The sequence below is a fragment of the Dipodomys ordii genome, unplaced genomic scaffold (genome assembly GCF_000151885.1).
Source record: "Dipodomys ordii isolate 6190 unplaced genomic scaffold, Dord_2.0 Scaffold127, whole genome shotgun sequence".
Lineage (NCBI taxonomy): Eukaryota > Metazoa > Chordata > Mammalia > Rodentia > Heteromyidae > Dipodomys > Dipodomys ordii.
Genome location: NW_012267343.1, coordinates 1,559,680 through 1,581,000, shown reverse-complemented (window position 1 = coordinate 1,581,000; position 21,321 = coordinate 1,559,680). Strand labels below are relative to the sequence as shown.

The 21,321-nt window shown below is 50.3% G+C and overlaps 1 protein-coding gene across 3 annotated transcripts in view; it reads right to left on the bottom strand.

The window, feature by feature from the left end:
* Positions 1–709: 709 nt before the first annotated feature.
* Phf19 (PHD finger protein 19) overlaps positions 710–21,321 on the bottom strand; it is a 22,264-nt gene continuing 1,652 nt past the window's right edge. Inside the window, exons 2-15 of one of the 3 annotated variants that reach the window (XM_013030165.1) lie at positions 18,973–19,173; positions 18,252–18,333; positions 15,181–15,276; positions 14,646–14,746; positions 14,022–14,170; positions 11,750–11,845; positions 11,006–11,074; positions 10,773–10,893; positions 8,675–8,742; positions 7,322–7,486; positions 6,739–6,826; positions 5,929–6,014; positions 4,859–4,954; positions 710–3,273 (exon numbers count right to left, since the gene is read on the bottom strand). In XM_013030165.1, coding sequence (XP_012885619.1) covers positions 2,931–3,273; positions 4,859–4,954; positions 5,929–6,014; positions 6,739–6,826; positions 7,322–7,486; positions 8,675–8,742; positions 10,773–10,893; positions 11,006–11,074; positions 11,750–11,845; positions 14,022–14,170; positions 14,646–14,746; positions 15,181–15,276; positions 18,252–18,333; positions 18,973–19,158 — 1,746 coding nt within the window. In that variant the 5' untranslated portion in view covers positions 19,159–19,173 and the 3' untranslated portion in view covers positions 710–2,930. Of the gene's footprint in view, positions 3,274–4,858; positions 4,955–5,928; positions 6,015–6,738; positions 6,827–7,321; positions 7,487–8,674; positions 8,743–10,772; positions 10,894–11,005; positions 11,075–11,749; positions 11,846–12,022; positions 12,643–14,021; positions 14,171–14,645; positions 14,747–15,180; positions 15,277–18,251; positions 18,334–18,972; positions 19,174–21,321 lie in introns of those variants that run through there. The other 2 variants (XM_013030166.1, XM_013030167.1) reach the window with 2 other exon arrangements.

The following is a 21,321-nucleotide window of genomic DNA, read 5'->3' as shown; positions in this document are numbered from 1 at the left end:
GACACTTGGTGACATTCACTTCCCATTTCAACCCATCAACTTTAACCCACATAATAAAAATCCCCCCCCACCTGCTTCCATTGTGGCTTTCTAACAAGGGTAGCTGAAAGGTTGACATGAAAGCCTGAAGATGTTGAAGGGCAGACATTAACACAACTAAGCCTTCCAGGCTACACTTAATTTGGTTCAAAAAAAAAACTGGCCTTCACCTCTATGTAAGAACCTCCTACCCCTTCACATCTTTTTTCTCCAAGCTGCCTAAACCTAGAGATTTGTTTTAATCAGGCACCATCTATTGTTGGTGTATGAAGATGAGAAAACAGAGGAACCTGACCTACCGGTTATAACCTGCAGTCACATGATGCAACTCAGTTCAGGTTTCTGGAATTGCAGGCCCATGTGTGCCTGTACTTTGGTATTTTAATAGAGTCATTTTCTAAGTTCATTTCCTTCCATCTCTGTGCCCTTTAGCTAAATGTTTTATGTCCCAACAGATCAGGTCCAGTAGATAAAAAAAAATGTTGCACACACTCTTCCAAAGGCACGAGCATGGCTGGGAGAATGTTCTAGACAGTGGCAGAAGTAGGGTTGTGCCATGTTCAGCCTACTCTCCAGCAGCGGAAGTCAGAGCCAGTTCCTTCTGTTAGCCAACAAATGATTGATGAAAAATTGAGAAGGGAAAGACAGATGAGTTTTCAAAGGGAACTTGTATGTTGTAAACCAAACACATTAATTATAACTTTAATATAACAAACGTTATTAAAAAGCAGCAATTCAAAACAACGTATCTTTTAGAAGGTGCACAGGGTTATAAGGTCAGTTGGCAGTAATGCAGCTGTTACCCCGTCAGAATGAAATGCTGGAGTAAGAGTTAGGTCCCTACTGTCTTCCCAAGAAGGCAAGGCACCCCCTGCCCTTCCCTCTGCAGACCTAGAGCTTCTGTGGAGCCCAGTGGGGAAGGTACAGATGTACTGTTACAGGCCTTGATTAGCCATCTTCTCAGAAGCCTGGAAAGCACTGGGAGATGGCTGTGCTAGCTGAAATCAGTAGGAAGCCACAGACTGGATCCCTGGTCCCACCCCCTTGCTGGCTGGGAGCTGGCATCTCAGCTCCCCTTCCACCTGGGCCGTCAGCAGGGCCTCAGTGGCAGCAGCTGTGGGGCTGAGAACTAGGCCCAGTGTCCATCTGGGCTAAATGGGAAGCAGAGGGAAGTGGGCGGGCTGTGTGCAGGGGAGGAGGTGATGTTCCCTTGAAAGGCACTGTAGTAGCTGAGGTTTAAGGCAAGGCCATCTAGCCTATCTGTGGGTCATCGGGAGTGTTTGCGAGTGGTGGGGGGGCAAGCCTAGTGGCAGGAGACCTTGCTCCTCAGGAATGCTGTTCTGTTTTCTCCACCTCTGCCCACCAGCTGGCAGCCTGTACAACCCGGCCAAGCCAGAGACCTTGCAGTTGGCAAGGCTGGTCCCAGTCTGGTACTCCTGCCCTCCTGTTCCCTAGTCAAGGCACTTCTTTCCATTTTCCCACCAAGTGAGTCAGTTTCTAATGTATCTGGAAGCAGCAAAAAAAAAAGAGGGGTGTTCACTCCCTCCCAATTTTGGTTTCCTTCCCAACAGAGCTGAATGAATGTCTGTTCTAGGAATTCTATTTATACCTCCAGTAACAGGCTTGGGCCCTTGAAAAACCCCAGCCTATCCCCCAAAGTGACTGTCAGTTTCAGACAGGGAAGGGATAGGAGAGTGAGGCCCCACACTTCCTTGTGGGGGAACTAAGCTGGCTCAAGGCCAAAGGAAGGGAGACAGGACTTTCACATTCAGTTAAAGCACATGGCCTTACAGGAGGCCAAAGGACAGCCAAGAGCGAGAGCCAGGCTGCCCCAGAGGGAATGTGTGGCAGTGTATGTGGGTGCATGTGGTAGCATGAGGGCATTGTGTTGTGGCTGTGTGTACACATGGTGCCATGAGGACATGTGTGTTACTGTGGCTGTGCACGCATGGTGTGTGTGTATTTGTGTGGCATGAGAGCATGTGTCATGTGGCAGTGTCTGTGTACATGGTGGCACCAGGGCATGTGTATTGTGTGGTGATGTGCATGGTGACATGAAGTCTTGTGTGGCTGTGTGTACACATGTGGCATGCGTGGTGTGGCAGTGTGTGGTAGGTCTTGGATTTAGCAGGTCCCCCAGAGATTCCCAGTCCCCTAGATGACCGAGGACTCCTCCATTTCAGCCAGGCCAGGCCCAGCTCCATGGCTGTGGTCTACAAAGAGCTGTGGTCTGGTGATAGGCAAATTTCTGGGGCTTACAGAACTGAAGCCAGCAGGCCTCCCTTCCAGCCTTACTAAGGGGTCCCACTGCTCTCTGGGCAGAAACCTGGCTCTTCACTCCTCAGGCTCTGGGTCCCCGCATCTCTGCCACAGGGGCATTTCCAGAGGCAGGGGGAATGGCAGGAAGGGGCAGGGAGGTCCTTCAGTCCCCTCTTCTCCTGCCCTCATAATGTGGTCCCAAGGAGGACAGCGCCCATGGCCAGACATGTAGGTTACCCAGTGGAGGAACAGATGTGCACATGGAGAATGTGTAAACACACAAACACCCTGAAAGGGGAGAAGGAGAAAGGGTCACGAGCCAGGGGAACACAGATTTGGAGGAACCAATAAACAGCTGGAGGGGTGTGAGTGTGCAGACACTGAAAAAGAGCCGATCTGGTCTCAGAGATACAGCAAGGGAGATAGGCCCAAGGAGGCTCCATAAGAGCACCGGCACGGTCAAGGCAACACAGGCCTTGACTTTGGCCTGGTGGGCACACAAGGCAGGGCCTTCTGCAGCTCTGTCCAGGTTGCCTCCCCTGCCCAAGCCCGAAGAAAGGGGGGGGGGAGCATATGGCTTCTGCTGTAACTCCTTTGGGTTTTCAGGGCTCCAGGTGGCCCCCGAGGAGTGGTCAGTAAGGGGTAGTCCCTTCCCATTCCACCAGGTACTGAACCTTGCCATCTGGCGTGACCCTCCGAGCCAACACCTGGTACTTCTCCCCACAGGCCAACCGCCCAGCTGCACCAAAGTAGTTGGTGATAGATGACTTGAGGTGGGACAGGGAGGAGTCATCTTCACTGATGCTCTCAAATGTGTGGCTGTCGATGGCTTCGTCTGGTCGCTCAGGGCCCGAAGCTCCTTCGGCACTGCTGTCAGAGGGGCAGCACCCACCCAGCTCTGCTGCGCGTCGCTTTGCTCGCAGGGGCAAGTACGCTTTGGCTGCCAGCTTCCTCTTACGGCTGCCCACTGTCCGCCTGCATCGGGAGGGGAAGAGGGAGATGTGAGGAATGAGATGAAACAATAGAAACAGACTGCTCACCCTGAGCAGTCTCCTGGGGGTCAGGCACTGTGCTAGACCTTGAGAGTGGGTTATTTTAGCGGAGCCCCACAGTAACCCTGTGAGGAGGAAAGCTGAGGCTCTAGAGAAAGAAACACCTGTGGAGAGGAAAGGCCAATAGTCACCAACTCTGAAGTTGATGCTCTGTGTCTGGGACCTAGGATGGCACAGTGGGAGGTGACATTGTCTGCACCTCTTGCAGTTGTGCAGTGCTTGGCTTAGGTTGCCTTGCAGCTAGATGAACCCTCCATGGATAAGGACTAAAAAATAAACAACAAAACTTGTTCCACACAGGTAGAGGTATTAACAAAATGGACACCCAGGACAAGATGCATATTCACAGATGCGTAGAAACAGAAGCCAGGACCCAAAACACTGGTGAGAACAAGGAGATAGGAAAAAGTACATTAAAATACAGAGCTAGGGCTGGGAAGTTGGCTCAGTGGTAGAGTGCTTGCCTTGCATGCATGAGGCCCTGGGTTCGATTTCTCAGCACCACATAAGCAAAAAGAAAAAGGCCGGAAGTGGCGCTGTGGCTCAAGTGGTAGAGTGCTAGCCTTAAGTTGAAGAGCTGAGGGACAGCACTCAGGCCCAGAATTCAGGCCCCACGACCAGACCCCCCCCCAAAAAAAATAAAAATAAAATACAGAGCTGGGGGCATGGCTCAGCAGTGGAGCACTTGCTTAGCATGGGTGAGGTTCTGTTCAATCTCAGCACCACACGCACAATAGTAATAGCAACAATAACAACAACAACAACAACAAATAGAGGCAACTGCAGAGAAAGACACCTAGACAAAGATGGAGATGGAAAGGCTTCAAGACCCTTTTATGGGCATTACACTTTTTTGCGTGTATCCTAGGCTTGAATTCAGCGCTTGGCCACTGTCCCTGACCTTTTTTACTCAAGGCTAGTGTTCTATCACTTCAGTGACAGCTCTATTTCTGACTTTTTGGTGGTTAATTGGAGATAATCTCACTGACTTTTCTGCCTGGGCAGGGTTCAAATCATGATCCTCAGATCTCAGGCTCCTGAGTAGCTAGGATTAAGGTGTGAGCCACTGGTGCCCAGCTTTACACTTTTACTTCTACTTCTGCAAGGGTCATACATACCTTAAACTATAGTTAGAGGAACTGAAATGCAGAAGAAATTCTGTGTCCTACAGCACCCTTACCCCTGTGCTATTGACCCCATCCCACTTTTGACAGACTGTACCCCCAGCCAGGCCTCCAGGGATTTCTGTTCCTCTCCCAGGCCATGTACTCTTTAAGATGCCATATGCCCCCTGCTTGCTCTTGGTTCTTTCCCTTAGGGACCCTGGGAGATAGATCTGGCTTGGAGAGTCAGGAGCCTGGACCAGAGCCAGACAGACTCAATTGCACAGGGTTCTGAGCCTAAGCTTCAAATGCACAGAATGAGCCTGCACACAGGGCAGGCAGAGGAGCTGAGGAACTGATGACCTGGCCAAGCTTGAGGGCAAGCTTGGACTCCAGGCAGCTCACCTGGAGTTATAGGAGAGGCTGGTGGAGGCAGAGCCTGAGGTGCTGGCAGCATCGGTGGAGTCCAAATCAGAGAAGAAGGTCTGGCCTGAGCTGGCACTGAGACAGGGAGCAGGTGAGGTCAGGTCCTGTCACCCTAGGGGTCCCTTGGGACCTTCTGCAGCCTTTCTCCTTCCCTTCCTCCCTCTCTGGGATAAAGAATCCATCCTTTAGCCCAGTGGAGGCCCATCTTCCCATTACCCCCACACCTGCCTGTCTGTTTTCTATACATCCAACCTTCAAAGTCTGGGAATCAAAGCCTTCCCTCATCACTCCGCTGGTGGTGGTGATGTGCTGGGGCTGGTGTTTTACGAGCCACACCTCTCTGGGAGGTATGCAACACCCAGATCCAAAGTGTTTCTATTATTTCTATTATAGACATGAAAGAGGTTCAGAGAGATTAAGGAATTAGCTAAAGCTACCCAGCTAGAATGGGAAGGTAGGTCTGGAGCTCAGATTTGTTAAACTCTAAATCCTCTACCTCTTCCTCAATGACTCCAGGAGGCACTGAATGATCTTCAGTAACCTCAAGCACAGGATGCCCCCAAGGCAGATACAGGAAGGCTTCTGCATGACACAGTCTAGGACAGGTCAGTGAGGGCTTCCTGGAGGAAGTAGCATCCGGGTTTTTGGATGCGAGGAAAGGACAAAGGGCAGTCTGGGCAGAAGGGAGCAACTGAGCACAGATGAGGTGGCATTAAACTGTAAAAGGGTGGGGTAACTACTGGGGCTTTGGTCCATGGCAGCTATGATGAGGTAAGAAGAGGCAGGGGGAAGGGCTGGAGAGGAGGGGTCTTTCTTAAAGCATCCTGGGCTCCTGCAGAGAGTGAAGGATACTGTGCTGAAAGCTCTGATGTACAGAGACCTTGTGGCTCATGAAACGTTGTCACAAGCACACAGGACAGGAGATAGTACCACTATCGTGGTGCTTCCTTGTCTAGCCCCCTTCCAGCACTGGTGGCTAATGGACACTTGGCTTCCATCCCAATCTCCAGAGCAGCCCGCCCTCTCTTTGCTGGGTCCCTTACTAATACCTTTTCAAGCTCTGCATTTCATCCAGCGTGAAGTCAAATATGCTGGCCAGGTGGTGGTTGGTGCTCCAGGCTGAGGTAAAGTCACTCTGTGGACAGAGACAGGACACGTCAGTCAGCAAACATCACATTTACCTTCCCATGCACTTCTCTCTCCCATGGAGGCTACACAGACTTCCTGCTGTCCAGCCTCAGCTGCTGAGGGCTGGGCCCTCCCCAGGGAAACACCTGTCACTTCCTCTTCATTCTTCTTTTGGGCAGAGAGGGACATCACCTACACCTCTTTGGGCCTGAGCTATTTCAGTGGAACAATGGGGGAGGGGGGTCAATAACCCCTGCCTGGCTTCACTCTTAAGAGATGTCAGGAAGCACAGGAAGATTCGATAATGGTTGTCCATGGACCTTGAACACTAAAAGTGCTGGGAAGACGAGGCTTGGCTAATATTACTGCCCCCCCGGGAAGGATTCAGTTCCAGGGGCACATAAAGGGAAAGGCCCTCTTCAGTGCTGCTCTAGACTGCAAACTGCCGCTGCATTGATGTGTGTGGTCCCAGTAAAAGTCACTGCCTCAGTTTCTCCACTTCAACAGTACAGGCAAGGATACTGCTTATCCCTGGCTCTAGGTTCTCAGAAGAATTTGGGGAGATAAGGAATGGTTTTGAGGTGCCTGGCTTTTCCATGTTTTCCTGTAAGAAGAAATGGGATATGGGGAGAGTCCCCTAGGCTTGAGGGGACATGGTTTTCTGCACAGAAACCCCTAAGAGGTGTTGGCCCTGTGCGTGAAACTGGAGAATAAGAAAATCAGGAACTAACACTGGGAATAGCATCTTCCAGCAAAAACTTTGATCTTTTTCTTCTATAAACTCGCCTTTTCTGCTGCTGGAATTCGTGAGGCGACAAACTGTGGAGACAGAAAAGGGAGAGGGTGGCCCAGTCAGAGGCTGAGGGCCAGAGAGTGGGCCAAACAAAGGAGCCTTGGGAGCACTGGGGCCCATAAGGGGACTAGATTGGCTTGGCCAAGGGAGAGGGATCCTGGGGAGCAGGCCCTTCCTCTGGAGCAGTGGTATGGAGGGGCTCTAGAGGGCAGAAAAGCAAAGGGGCCACTTGTATGTCCAGACACCCTGCCCCTAGGCCCCAGAAATGGGGGCCTGGCCCTGCTAGGAGGGTGCCCTTTTCCCAGTCCTAATGCAGCAGGGCTGGGTCTCAGGATCTGGGTGCTACTCCCTACCCCTCTTGGGGATGCCTACAGTAAGCCCAGTTGGTGTAGGGACTCCTGACTTACAGGGATGCCCCACACTGCCTGGTTCTACTGCATAGTCTGCTATGTGCTGCGCTTAGGAGCTCCAGGCAAGAGCCTGAGCTGCTGCAGCCCCATCCCCAGATGCCCAGCACTGACCTGGCCTTGCTCCTTCCTCTCTTACGCAGCAGCTCCAGGGAGGTGCTGCTCTCACTTGGCACCAGCCCTTTTTCAGGCAGCAGCTTCCCAGGAGGGTTGGGTGGGACGCGGATACGCAGGCGGAAGATGCACTTCTTCTTCTTGATCTCCTTGCCGCAGAGGAACCTGGGCAGACAGAAAAGTTGGTCAGTCGGTCGTAGGAGTACTGGCAAGTGCCTCCTTTCACCCAGAGCTCCTTCGTGACCTCTGGGGTCTCTCAGACAGTTCCCCCCTCCCCGCTTTGGCATGTGTGTGGTTCTTGCTTTCTTCCTGGCTTCAACCAGCTGCTATCCTACAGGAATGACCCCAAGGCTACAGAGTGCTTACGGAGTGCCATGACCACCAAGAGGCAAGAAGTCTCATACTGAACAATAGGACAGATCTGGGCCATAAACTATGAGGAAGTAGAAGCAAGTCACTCTGACAGAGGAGCCTAGAAACTCTAATAGAGCAGGGGCCTCTGTGGCCTCAGTACCTGGCATACAGATGCACTCAAAAAATACTTGCCGATGGAACAAATGAATACAAGTGATGGAAGAGCATCCTGGGTAATGAGCAAGAACTGGGTGAACTGAACCTGTATCCCAGCACTGGGGAAGGTCAAGTGGGAGAATCTGGACTCAAGAGCTGGATTCAGCGGGGAGCTAGTGGCTCAGACCTGTCATCCTAGCTACTCAGGGGGCTAAGATCTGAGGATAGTGGCTCAAAGCCAGTCTGGGCAGGAAAGTCCATGAGACTCTTATCTCCAATAAACCACTCAGAAAACTGGAAGTGGCACTGTGGCTCAAGTGGCAGAGAGCTAGCCTTGAGCTGAAGAGCTGAGGGACAGCACTCAGGCCCAGAGTTCAAGCCCCACTACCAACAACAACAACAATAACAAATAAAAGCCTTGGGTAATAGACATGGGAGTCTGGACATTCTCTTCCATGGTCATGAGGGATGTAGCCACCTATGTGTGCTAAGAGCTCAAAATGGAAAGACACTCGCTAGGGCATGGGTTGTGAGACTATGGCCCGACTGAGAGCTGGTTCCTAGCTAAGACCCCTAGCAGGCTGGAATAGAAGGCCAATGAGCAGGGGTGTTGATTGGCCCATGGAACTGGGCCCAGCATCCAAGTAAGTCAGGCTGCTGGGGCCCTGGGGAGGCTTTGCAGCAGACCCTGGATCCCTTTGGCTTTGGATTACCAAGAATGGGAAGGATTTCCCCAGCGAAAGAGAGGGGGCGGAGGACCAGGTGGGGAGCACAGCTTGAGCAAGGGCTATGAAGCAGGCAGAAGCTGAAATCACACAGCACTACCACCCCCCCTGTACGCACCGGCTTTTGTAACTGTTCAGAGCGTTGAGGAGATGTGGTCCTCGGTCTGTCACAGGGGTGCTGGTGAGCTAAGGGAGCAGGCCAGCAGGACAGTCAGACCTAGGCACAAGTAGTGTCTGCAAAGGCCCCTTCTCGCCCCTCCCCCTCCATCTCCTGATGCTCCTTATCCTCCACGTGATGACCACTGAATTACATCATCATCTCAGACAAGTCTTTCACCTCTGAGTTCATTCTCCATCTGCAAAGGGTGAGGAAAACTCCTGGCCTAAATATATCAAGAGCTGTATAGGATCAGGGATGTAGCTCAGTGGTAAAACTTGCTTGGCAAGTCCAAAGCCCTGGGTTTAATCTCCAACACTTCCAAAAAAAATGTCTACACCTTTGGTTCAGTCATAGGCTTAATGATAGCGACATAATACATATATAACATATAATATATGCCATTTTGTATATATACACATATTATATACATATATATATATATATAATTTTACTTACAAAATGTGTACTGTGACTTTGTTTCTAATGGTGGACAAATAGGAAAGAAACAGGAAGGACACTAGCGAACTATGGCAGAAATCAATACAACCATTTCCTGTTTAGGAATCTGGGTGTGTTAGCATATGCCTGTAAGTCTAGCCCTTGAGTCCTAAGGCAGGAGACCATGAGTTTGAGGCCCAGCCTGGGAAACACAGCAGGCCTGGTCTGTCTCAAAACAATAAGATGTTTATGAAAAAAACACTAATAATATGGAAAAGTATTTACAACATAATGTAACCTAAAAAAGATGATTTAAAATTTTATATACTTTGTCATGTAAACTATGTAAACAGAAAAGGCTGCACAGAAGCAAGATCAGAAGGAATGTACTTATCTATGCATATTATTTCTTGTTAATCTGGGTAGCACGATGTGGGAATATGGATTTTTGCAAGCATACGTTTGAGCAATTGAAAAATTGTCCAAAAGACCACGTATGCTTTCATTATAAAGCAGGAAAAAGAAGTTATTTTAAAGATATCAATGGCTGGGGCTGAACTCAATGATAAAAGCACTTGCCTAGCACATCTAAGTCACTAGGTTTTATCTCTAGAACCCAAAACAAAATAAAACAACAAAAAAATCAAATCAAACCAAAGCCTCAACTGTCCAGGGTATACATGTATGCATGTGTGTGGGTAAATATGTATGCATATATGCATATGTAGATATATAAGACATAGTGTTTATAAATATGTAAACATGTATTTTGTAAATGTATATTTGATAAAATATGTATCAAATATATATCTGTAAAACATGTTTTATAAATGTTTAAATGACCAAACATTGTAAATAAGATGCTATATAAAGCTTTTGCCGGCCGGGCGCCAGTGGTTCACGCCTGTAATCCTAGCTACTCAGGAGGCTGAGATCTGAGGATCACTGTTCAAAGGTAGCCTGGGTAGGAAAGTCCATGAGTCTCTTATCTCCAGTTAACTACCAGAAAGCTGGAAGTGGTGCTGTGGCTCAAGTGACAGAGATCAGGGACAGAGCCAGGCCCAGAGTTCAAGCCCCATGACCAACAAAAATAAACAAAACAAAATAACTTTTGCAAGTATATGAGCTACCTTTTGTTTTTGTTTTAAATCAAGGGTTTGAGGCAGTCAGTAGGGAGGATGCCTCCCTCTGTATGTTGTAGAATTCTGAGGGTGTCATTGGGGGCCTGGGCACATATCCACAGTGTGAGTATTTGGAAAGGCCCTATTCTAGCTCAGTTTTGGCTCTTCACCTTTGACATCCTCACAAAGTCCCTGTTATTACCTCCTACCTGGTATGGGATCCACAGGGGTGAGTTCCCCTCCACTCTCCCCCCTACCCAAGATCTTGGATAGGCCAAACGCCTTAGCAGAGAGCTTTCCCCAGCCCCATCTTGCCTAGTGCTGAGTTAGTGAGCCTCTTCCTCCACCAGCCAAAATGTGAGATCTTAAAACCCCTTCCAGGGCACAGGCTTGGAGGTCTGGAGTCAGGGTATTACAGTCCAAGGATAACAGCTCAGACACCTAGCAACCATGTAGACATCTGACTATTGTCCCTCGGGTACCCCAGCTCTTCATACCTTGCCAAGCTGCAGGAGCTCCCAGTGGTGGTTGACAAAGGCCAGAATCTCCTCAAAGTCAAAGTACTTCTTCTTGCTCTGCACCCCCAGGTTGTAGAGAGCCAGGTGAACCACGTCCACCCTGGGCAAGAGGGCAAGGGCCAGGTGAGGGGTAGGGTGACCACAAGAGAGGAGAAAGAGGAGGAGCAGGGATGGGTAGGAATGAGTTGAAGTCAGCCACCCTCCACTCTCACCATCGCAAGGGCAGCCTCTCGATGTACTCTGGGCCTTGGTTACACACGGAGCAGAGGAATAGGTAGAACCTGAGGATGAGCGGAGAGGGGGCCTGTGCTGAGATGGGTTCTGATAACTCCCACAAGACAGCCCCTCCCACAAGACGGCCGTCTTCTCATAGTCAATATTCACTCCTAGGCTGCCAGCTGGGGATCAAAGAATAAACCCTACCTTTAGCCTGTCCTCAAATATCATAGCCCTAAAGAGCAGCTGAGTTCAGAGATGAGCTGAACCAAGATGGCCTATAGTGTCACCCTCATCCCTTCTGAGACATGCACACAATCACAAATGATTGAGACATGCACCAAAAAACAAACCAAACCACCTAATAGACAAATAAAGTGCCTTCCCTGAGCTTTACCTTATTGGTCAGAAGTATCCATGTCCCTAGTGACTCCTAGGCCAACTCCAGCCAGCCAAACTGGGACAGGGGCTATGCCATCCCTCCTTCCCAAGACACTTGAAGAAATGGGGGAGGGGGTTAGAGAAGAATTTGCCTATGGTACCCTCAGAATTAGTGATAAATAGGGATGCAGCCCAGCATGTCCCTTTATTGCCTCCTGGCCTATTACAGTTGTGGTCCTCTTTCCTTATAGCTGCCTCGCGCAGACAGGTATAGACTATCATAGACTCCTTACGTTATACGCCATCTCCTTATCCTTTTACCCCCACCTCAAGGTCTAGCTAGACCAAATCACACCTACCGATCTCCAAACACCATGGGCTCATTGAGGCACTGTGTGCAGGCCTCATGGAACCACTGTCTGCACCGGTAGCATTGTAACATCCGCAGGTACCATCTGGAGAGACAGGGAAACCAGGTCAGCTACATCACAGGCAGGAGGTGCAACAACCTTTCCAAACACAGACTTCCCCTTCATCGGAAGAAAGGAAAGAGGACTCCCAGTCACCAAGTGCCTGGGCTGTACAAGGGAAAGGCCCCGAGGGCTAGTATATGCCAACTCAATGGGTCTTACCATCTAATGTACGGTGCACCACCAACTCCAAAGTACAGATGAGTCAGAGGACTTTTGGCTTGCTCAAGATCAGAAAGTAGGTGGAGGAGGATGATTCTGATCCCCATCACCCCAACTTCAAAGCCCATGTTCTTCCTATCATGCCACACTGAAGCCTCCTCCTTTGTCTCCCAAACATCAATGGCAAGGATGGTTTGCCTGAGAAATCTCATGGAAGAATAATGTCTCCTGTAAGCTACATGGGGATAGACCTACATCTGCTTTTTTCATTTAGGACTGTATCTATCCTAGCACAGCCATTCCAACAACTAGTCCTTGACCATGAAAGAAACACACAGGTACTTTCTTAACAGTTAATGGAGATGTGGTCCAGGTTAATATGCAGATTCCTTGGTCCACTCCAGACTTGGCTAATCTTTGGCGAGGCCTTTGGAAGGCACATTCATAACAATCACTCATTAAGCATTGAGAAGCACTGTCTTATCAATGCTGTAAACATTTCTGTAAGCATTTCTCAATTTGTTGCCCATTAAGACTCCCAACTTTTGGGGAAGTTCATGGGTAATGAAGGTAAATAAGCCCATTTGAGAGATCAAATTGTTCAAGTTGTTTGCCTGAGTTACCCAGGTGGACTGTAAGCATAGCCTCTAGATCCTTAAGGTGTCAAAAGAACTAGCACCTGAGATTTATGACTTCAGTGGGTCCTGAAGCCAGTCTGCTGAAATCAGAGACACTACCTGCTTATGTCTACCTTCAGGGTCCTCTCACAATGCCTGGTGCAATCAGCCCTAGGGTACCGAGTGGATTGTTCCTGGCTACAGGAAGGTCCAGGCCAGCAAGGAAGAATCAGAGTCTGGTCCCACAGCAGGGCAAGAATGCCTTCTACAACATGTTCAGCAGACAGCCTTAACCCTGTTTGTACCTCTCTGGGCTTAGGATCTTCATATTCCATCTGTTTCATTGGCACTGACAATGAAAAGAGAACCATAAACACCCCCACACTCCCAAGCAGCAACTCACATTTTTAAGGTGTTTACCAAGATCCAGCATTGTGTGAATCTTTGACTCATCAAATGTAAGTTCTGTACACAGCCACCACCCAAGGGGAACTAAAACCGAGACTCAGGGGTCGTACATCTAGCAAAAGCCAGAACTAGGAGAGGACCTGGGCATCCTTACAAGGATGTGGCCTAGTACCAGGCCTAGACACTTAGCTATGCTTCAATACTTCCTCTTTTTCCAGAGGATCCAAGAAAATATCTGTCTCTACTCCCAATGCCACCTGGATGTTAGCTGGAGCCCAGGTCCTCAATCATCAGGTTCTCAATCTTCAGGTCCCGCCCCACGGGCCGTTCCCTGAAGCCTTGCCTTCAGGGCCTGGCTCCTTGAGGGTCCATGGCGGCCCGGCTCGCCGGATGTGTCCCAACCTGTCCTGCCTCCCTGGGAGTCCTACACTAGCGATCCAGCCCACGGGCCGACTGGCCCACCCCTCCAGGCCACGCCCCCTCGGCTGTCACTCCATTCCCCCCTGGTCGCGCCCGCGATTGTCACCCCACCCCTCTTGCGCCTGCCCTGCCCCCAAAGCTGTCACTGCCACTGCAGCTGCCATTCCGAGCGCGGCCTCCCCTGGGTCCCGCCCCACCCCCTCCCCAGGCTGTCATTCTGGGCCTGCCCCTCTAGGCTCCGCCCCTAGAGCGGTCTCGCTCCAGACCAATCAGATCCCACCTACGCCTGGCCCCCTTGAGACTGTCACTCTGTCAGGCCCCACCCCAGAACTGTCACTCCAGACCTACCGGGCCCCGCCTACGCCTGGCCCCGCCCCCGAGGCTGTCACTCCAGACCTGCCCCTGCTTGGCATTGCCAACTCGGGTCATTCCGAGCGAGTTCCCGCTCCCCCACCCCCAGGTCCCGCCCCCGGGGCTGTCACTCCAAGGGTGGCCGCCTGTCCCGCCCAGCCCAGCATCCGGAAGCTCCCGGAGCCCCGCCCCCGCGGCCTTACTCTCCCGGGCCTCCGCAGTAGCAGTAGCATTGCTGCTGGTTGGTGCGGTGGGGCGAGTCCCACTCGAGCTCTTCGGGCTGGTAGGACAGCACCATCTTCACGGCCTGCAGCGTCCTGGCGATGGCGCCCTTCTTCAGCGCCCCGCCTTTCTAGGGAGGAGAGGAGGGCTCAGAATCAGCCACACTTGCAGAGAGCTATCAAGGTGGGAATGCTAGTTGGGGCTTAGAGGAGACCCACATAATCCATGTAATCTCACCAATTACGAAAACATCCACTCTGTCCAACCAAGATCTCCAATTATTGTGGTACTCAACTAGTATGATCCAGGTAACAAGTCCCCATATGTACTGATGTGGGTATTTACATGAATCTTCTCTTTTAATAGTGAAGCATCCTTTCTGCTCCTGACACCAAACTTGACTCCATTTTACAGCTGAGGAAACTGAAGCTCAGATACTGAGGAATCTGGCCAATGGTCAAATAGCTGGCAAGTAGAACCTCTCTCTAAAGTCCAAGGCCCATTCTGCTTTGGAGCTCAAGATCTATGATGGGAGAGGGGGGTAGTCCCACAGCCCAAGTGGTGCCAGGTGAGAGGGCAGGAGCTAGGAAGGTCAGAGTGCTCACCCGCACAGCCAATGCGAAGATGCAGCGTCGACAGAACCAAGGAGTGAGCCGGGGCCCATCCGTACTACCTGCTATGGGGATGTGGCACTGCTGGTGGTAACCTATGGCAGAGGAGAGGGTAGTGAATGCCAGTGGCTCAGGGCCAGTGGGCCCAAAGATGGTAAGGCTGGGAGGGCTTCAATGAGGATAGTTCTGCCTGCTGGCTGCCAGGGCACTGGTTGCTGATACCCACCCAGGCAGGATACCAAATTGGTATCCAGGCTGGGGACCAAAAGGTGGCATTGACTAGTGTAAGAGGTACCTAGGAATGCCTTCAGCACCTGACCCCATTCTGACCCACCCATCCTCTTTGTGTGAGAGCCCCACGCTGCATGTTCCACTGTACTTTCTCAGGTTTCCTCAAGGTCATCTCCCTGGACCCTTGACCACAGAAACATAAAGACAAACAGGAAAGCCCAGCAGTGAGGAGCAGTGACCAGGGTAGAGGGGAGATGCACAGATCCAGACCTTCCAGTGTCCTGCTTGTCCCACTCACCTAGGCCACACTTCCCACAGATGAGGATCTCATTTAGCGGCCCTGATGTCTTCCCCAGGCATATATTGCATTTGGGCTCCTCCCCTGGGACACCAGCTGAAAAAGAGGGTCTTCTCAGGTCACATCCTACTCACAGGAAGAGTTAAGAAAATCACTGTCCAGGAGCTGAGCCTTGACTGTGCAACGGGCCTAGCACCAGGCTGAATCTGCCCCCAAACCCTTCTGAAGTACCTCTTATTGTTATTCCTTTTAAACAAAGTATTTTAAAATAGACGTACAAAGATGTTTCAATCCAACATGTCAATATATGTGTACAATGCATCTTGATCAGTGTCATCCCTACCATCATACTTCCTCCTCTCCCTTCTATCCCAACCTCAATATCATACACATTCTAAAGATGAAGAAATTGAGGCCAGAGGCTAAATTACTTGCTGAGCTAGAAAACAGGAGAGGTAAGATTCAAGCTCATAGCTGATAGACATCAAGACCTTTGTTCGATGTTCCCTCTCCCTTTTTTTTGTTGTTAAATAACACTAATGGGATATTATGACAGTCTGTTATAATAAAACTCCATTATTTAGTCAATGATTGTGAATGCAGAGCCAATCATGTTTTGATTATATTCTCACCCACTTCACCCTCCTGGAATTATTTTGAATCAAGTTCCAAACACCCAGTCATTTTCCCCATAACTATATCCATTATATCTCTGGAAAAATTAAAATTTTCTTTTTAGAAAACATCACCACGCATTTTATTTAACCTAAAACCGACTTTTATTAATATGAACAGTCCACAATTCCAACTGTCTCTCAAATAGAAATATCATCATGATTTTAAATTTATTTTTCCGAAAGAAGATTCAAAAAAATCCCCACACAGTGCCCAACTGATGGACTTTTACAGCTGCTTTTAACCTACTGGCTCCCTCTTCTCTCTTTTCATTTTGCATTTTTTGTTGAAGAATAAATGTTTTTATATGTATTTAAATGGAAGTTTATGTGGACTTAATATGTTGTTCATATGGATACATCAAATGGCATTCATCTCTCCATCACCAGGACCTCTCATGGAATACGGCCGGTAACAGGTGTTCAGAGCCTAGGCAGGGACCTTGTCTTTTATTCCTGAATAGACCCCAGGAAGGTAGTATCCACAGTGGGTTTCAGTACGTCTTCATGGCTTAATTAAGTGATGGTCATAACTACAGCATGCCCCGTCTTGTGTTCTCATGTTAGGAAGTGTCAGAGGGCCTCCATTCTGCCAGGAAGAAGCAGCCTGCTACAGAGTCGAGCTGGGCCTTCTATACAAGCCTTGCAAAAGTGAACTGTCTTTTATCTCCAGCTGCCTCCTTTTAGTGAAGGGGTAACCAGAAGAGGCCATGTTCATGGCTTTGGAGCCTTACATAGTATATTTAGGGTATAAGGGTCTTGGAGAAGGAACTGGTTTTTGTCAACACAGCTTCTTGAAGAAAGGGGCTGTTTGAAAGATCTAGAAACTGGCTTGGTTCTGCAGCCTCATGACTTCTTGGAATTATTATTTTTTATGGTAACATGTTATTTAGAAGCTGCTTCCTTAAAAGTAAAACAGGCTATATTGGGGAGCACGTGCCAGTGGGAGGGTGAACAAAGACAGTGAATAAAGCTGAGTACGGTTGAAGTACTTCATATGCATGCACAAAACCAGAACAATACAACTTACTGGAATTCTTTTAAGAAGGAGGTTGGGAGGATGAGGGCGAGAGATGGAGGAGAATGAGTTTGATCTAGGTACGCTGCATGTATGTATAGAAATGAAATGTCCCCTTGTACAACTAATATATGGTAATAAAAATCTTTTTTTTTAAAAAGAAGAAACCACTTCCCTTTAACTGCAGCACTAGCTTAAGCATTTTGCATGGATTTTCTCTCTGCCACCCTACAGAGCCAAGACTTTCAATATTTCCATCTTTCAGATGAAGAAACAGACTCAAAGATTGGATGTTACTTACAAAAGACTATGCAGCTAGTAACTGGCAGAGCTAGGTCCAAGGTCTATCTGACCCTAGAACTTGCCTCGTGCCCCACTCCACAGGGCCACATCTTTTCTTGTTTATAAATGGCAAAGAGGTTGCTTCTCTTATGCCAGCTCTCTGACTGATAAGGGCTATTTAAGGCTCTATGTCAAAAATATATGGGTGTTAGTTAAGCATTGGTGGCTTGCGCCTTTAATCCTACCTAACTCAGAAGGCTGAGATCTGAGGATTGTGGTTCAAAGCCAGGCCGTGCAGGAAAGTCCATGTGCCTCTTAATTCCAATTAACCACCAAAAAGCCACAAGTGTAGCTGTGGTTCAAATGGTAGAGCACAAACCTGAAGCAAAAAAGCTCAGGGACAATGCCTAGGCTCTGAGTTCAAATTCCAAGACCAGCAAAAAGAAAAAAAAAGAAGAAAAAAAATCTATGGGCGTTGTGACAGACTACAGACACCCATCATGGGCAGGGAAGGGAGAATGACAGCAAGAATGTCCCTAATTTGTCATCTCCTTAGATAATTTTAGCTATCTGAGGACAGGGATGGTACTGGGCCCAGCTTCCTTTCTGTCCTAACAGCTGATCCAGCTCCATTCAGACCTATCTGCCTTCACACTGCTTGGCTGGTCCCTCTCAGCTTTCATGGTCTTTCTCTAATCCCCACCTCCTTGTCTCCCAGGAATAGAACTACTTCCCCATACCAACAGGGGACATGGTTCAACTCTATAGGTGACAATTCTGATTGCCAGACCTCCTTTTCAGTAGAAGTACAGCAAGAAGACCAACACAGGCCTGAAACCCAGACCCCTAACTCCCAGCACTTGCCTATGTGACACTCCTACCTTTCCTGACTCCCTCCTGAGGTATGAGTTCCCAAGGAGGGGAGGGGGGACAGATGTCACACAACTGGACATCTGAGAATCCCTGGTGGGTTTAGGATTGGCAAGCCAGGGCATGTGCCAGGAATAAGAGATGGACAGAGAGAAGGAAAAACTAAAGGCAGTGAGGAGACTGAAAAGGGGAGCGGAGAGGGTCCCTGAAATGTTAGGATCACTCACCATGCTGTATGTCCTTCCAGAGAACCCAGTATTTGGAGTTGTCTTCAAAAGTCACAAGGCAGCTTTGCTTAGAACTGCTGACCTGGGGCACAGAGAAGCAACATGAGAAAGTGACTGAGAAAAAAAGAGCCAAATTGGACCCTGGTCTTCCTCATGTTGTTGTTTTGTGCTTTAGAGAGCAAAGTTAAGGGGCTGGGGATTTAGCTCAGCAGAAGAGCACCTGTCTGGCAAGTGCAAAGCCTTGAGTTCGGTCCTCAGCTCTGGTATGTGTGTGGGGGAACTATAGAGAACAGAGTCAGGCTAGATGAGGAGGGAGGCACTGAGCTCCTCACTTGCCCTGGAGCTTGGGTAGCTTGCCAGAAATATTGAAGCCAGATGATCACCTGTTCCCTTCTCCAGCCTGGGTCTCTTTGCTCAAGAAGGCTCTCAGAGCACCTTTCTAAAGAACTGGTTAGATTATGTCTTAGGAATGGTGTCTGCTTCTACTTCTAGCTTCTGGGAATGATTCATGACAAGAAGGGAACTCCTATGGGTGTTGTGACAGATTACTGACACCCATCATGGGCACGGAAGGGAGAATGACAGCAAGAATGACCCTAATTTGTCATCTCCTTAGATAATTTCAGCTTCCTTCCCCATCATTGGTCTGAATGCCAGGCCAGAGGATGCACACAGAGATGGCTGAACTGAGGACTAGGGACCAGAGTGGAGAGACTTTTACCCTCTTGATCTTCCCGAGGTAATACAGCCCATCTGTCCACCGGCACAGCACATACTGGCCCTCTGTCAGCTTGGACATCAGGTCTTTGAAGTTGTTCTTGTGCTTGGCCAGGGCTCCATTGTTGGGCAGGTGGCTGGTGACACCATAGGAATCCCGAGTCCCTGATTCAAGAGCTCGAGTCTCCATCCGCTTCTGCTGACACTGGGAGAGAAAGAAAATAATTTTTACTTCAGGCTTCCCCATTTCTGAAAGTCCATCAAAGGAAGGAAGAAAACTGCCATTTCTGATGCCAGCAATAAGTGTGACAGAAAAGTTCATTATCTGGCTGAATCTTCACAGTGACCCTAAGGGAGGATAGGGAAACTGAGATGTGGCTGTTGGGCCAGAGGCAGAGCTTTGATTCTAATTTTACTCTCACCCTACCCACACACCCACCTCAAGATGTTTCTAAGAGTAGCAATCCCAACCAATGCAGAGCTAAGGCTCTGTCCAGGAGGTGGTGGACGAGGGGGCTAAACCCCACTCCCTGCCTCAGCAGGCTGAGTTTTTATCCTGTGTATCCATGTTCTTAGGTGGAGCAGAGATCTTCTCCAACAGATCACATGGAAAAATTTTCTCTCTCTCATCCGATGCTGACACCCATCCAGAGAAAACTCACCTAGGAACAAAAGCTCCAGGGTGGCTTCGTGAGCTGGTACAACCGTACTCAGTTGTGTCTTTTGCAATCCTCTTTCTTGTTCTCAATTATGGGATGATTTAATGGAACTCAACCCTGGGACATTTATACCTGCTTGAGCTTTGACCAGAGGCACTTTTGCTCTGAGCAGTTAGACCCATGCCAGTCTCTCCATGCCTCCTCTCCCCATCCTAATGGGCAGTGCTGCTCCCCACTTACCTTTTCTTTCCTTGCTAATGGCACTACTATGGTCCCCAGAACACCCGACATCTCAGACTGCTCCAATAGTGAGCCAGCCTCTTCAAACACTGACTTCTAGCATCCCTGCCCTCTTTTAAAACATCCTGTCCTGGACTGGGGTCAGGCCTCATCTTTTGCTTGTGTCATTTCATTCATCCATTCATTCATTCACAACTTCAATACTTGTATCCTGAAACGGGTGCTCAGCTCTACTAGGCACCTGAGGTGAGGAAGCCCCCCCCCCCGAGGATTCAGGGCCACACTCCTGCTTTCCTGAATGTCCACCGGACTCTTTCAGAAACCTTGTGGCTCCCCCAAACCTTTATTGGCGCTCCCGGCCCGCTCTCCCCCTCTCTGGGCTCCTCTGGCACCATGCCTTTCCATACACTCTCCACTGTGGCCAAACAGTGCCTTGCTCTGTTCCCTGCGCCTCCTGCTCTGGTCCTCTCCCTCTGCCATGGCCCTGGGCACCTGGCCTCATCAGGGAGAATGCTGTGTTTCCGTGTGGGTGTAGCCCCCCCCCCCCGTGACATCCTGATGTCTACCCAGCACTGAGTAGAGAACCTAAAGATTGCAAGCGCGTGCCTGTGCGCGTGCGCCACACGCTGTGGGCACGGGGCGCAGGGCACTGACAGGGTCTTGGCTTCCCTGATAGTGAGTGGGCAGAGCTCTGCCCGGCCAATTCGCTCCTTTCTCCAGGGCAGAGGCCCAGGCACTGGGCAGGGGTGCAGTCTGGAGCCCCTGCCCTCTTCCTGCCACCTGGCTCCGTGGGCGCGGTGAGGACCCCGCCCGGCTGGCCGTGGCAGGTTCACAAACTGACACCTCCAGCCCCGCCGCGCCGCGCCCCCCTGGCCCAGCGGGCCCCCACCCACTCCGCCCTCATCCTCCCAGAACGGGGGTGGTGGTGGTGGAGGGCTGTGATTGGCTGATTCAAACCCATCTGCACCGACAGGACTGTTTGCGGGTTCCCGTCCGCGTCCAGTTCAAATCCGCGGCCCCCGGCGCGGCGCGCGGGGCCGGGCGGGGGCAGGAAGCGCGGGTGATTCATGCGCCGCCGGCCCTCCCGGGGCGGCCGTTGGCTCCCCCCGCACCCCCCTTCAGGTTGTTCAGTAGGAGAGAAGCTTGCAGCCGTGCCCCCTTAGGGGTTCCAGCGCTCCTCTCCAGTCACCCCGACGCCCCAACTCTCCCCCACCCCACCCCGCCGCAGCCTCACTTCGGACGTGAGCAAAATCCCCAATGCCCCGGCTCCATCCCCTTTGCAGGAGAGGGAAAGATTTGGGGGCCAGGTACTGCGACCTGTCGATCGCGTCCCGCCTCAAGACCTGGGGCCCCGCTTGGGGTGTCTAGCAGGTATCCCGCGCCCTCCCGTCCTCATTTCCAAGTGCACGGCCCGCACCCCTCCCCCGCCCCGGGTGGAGGCGCGGGGGGGGGGG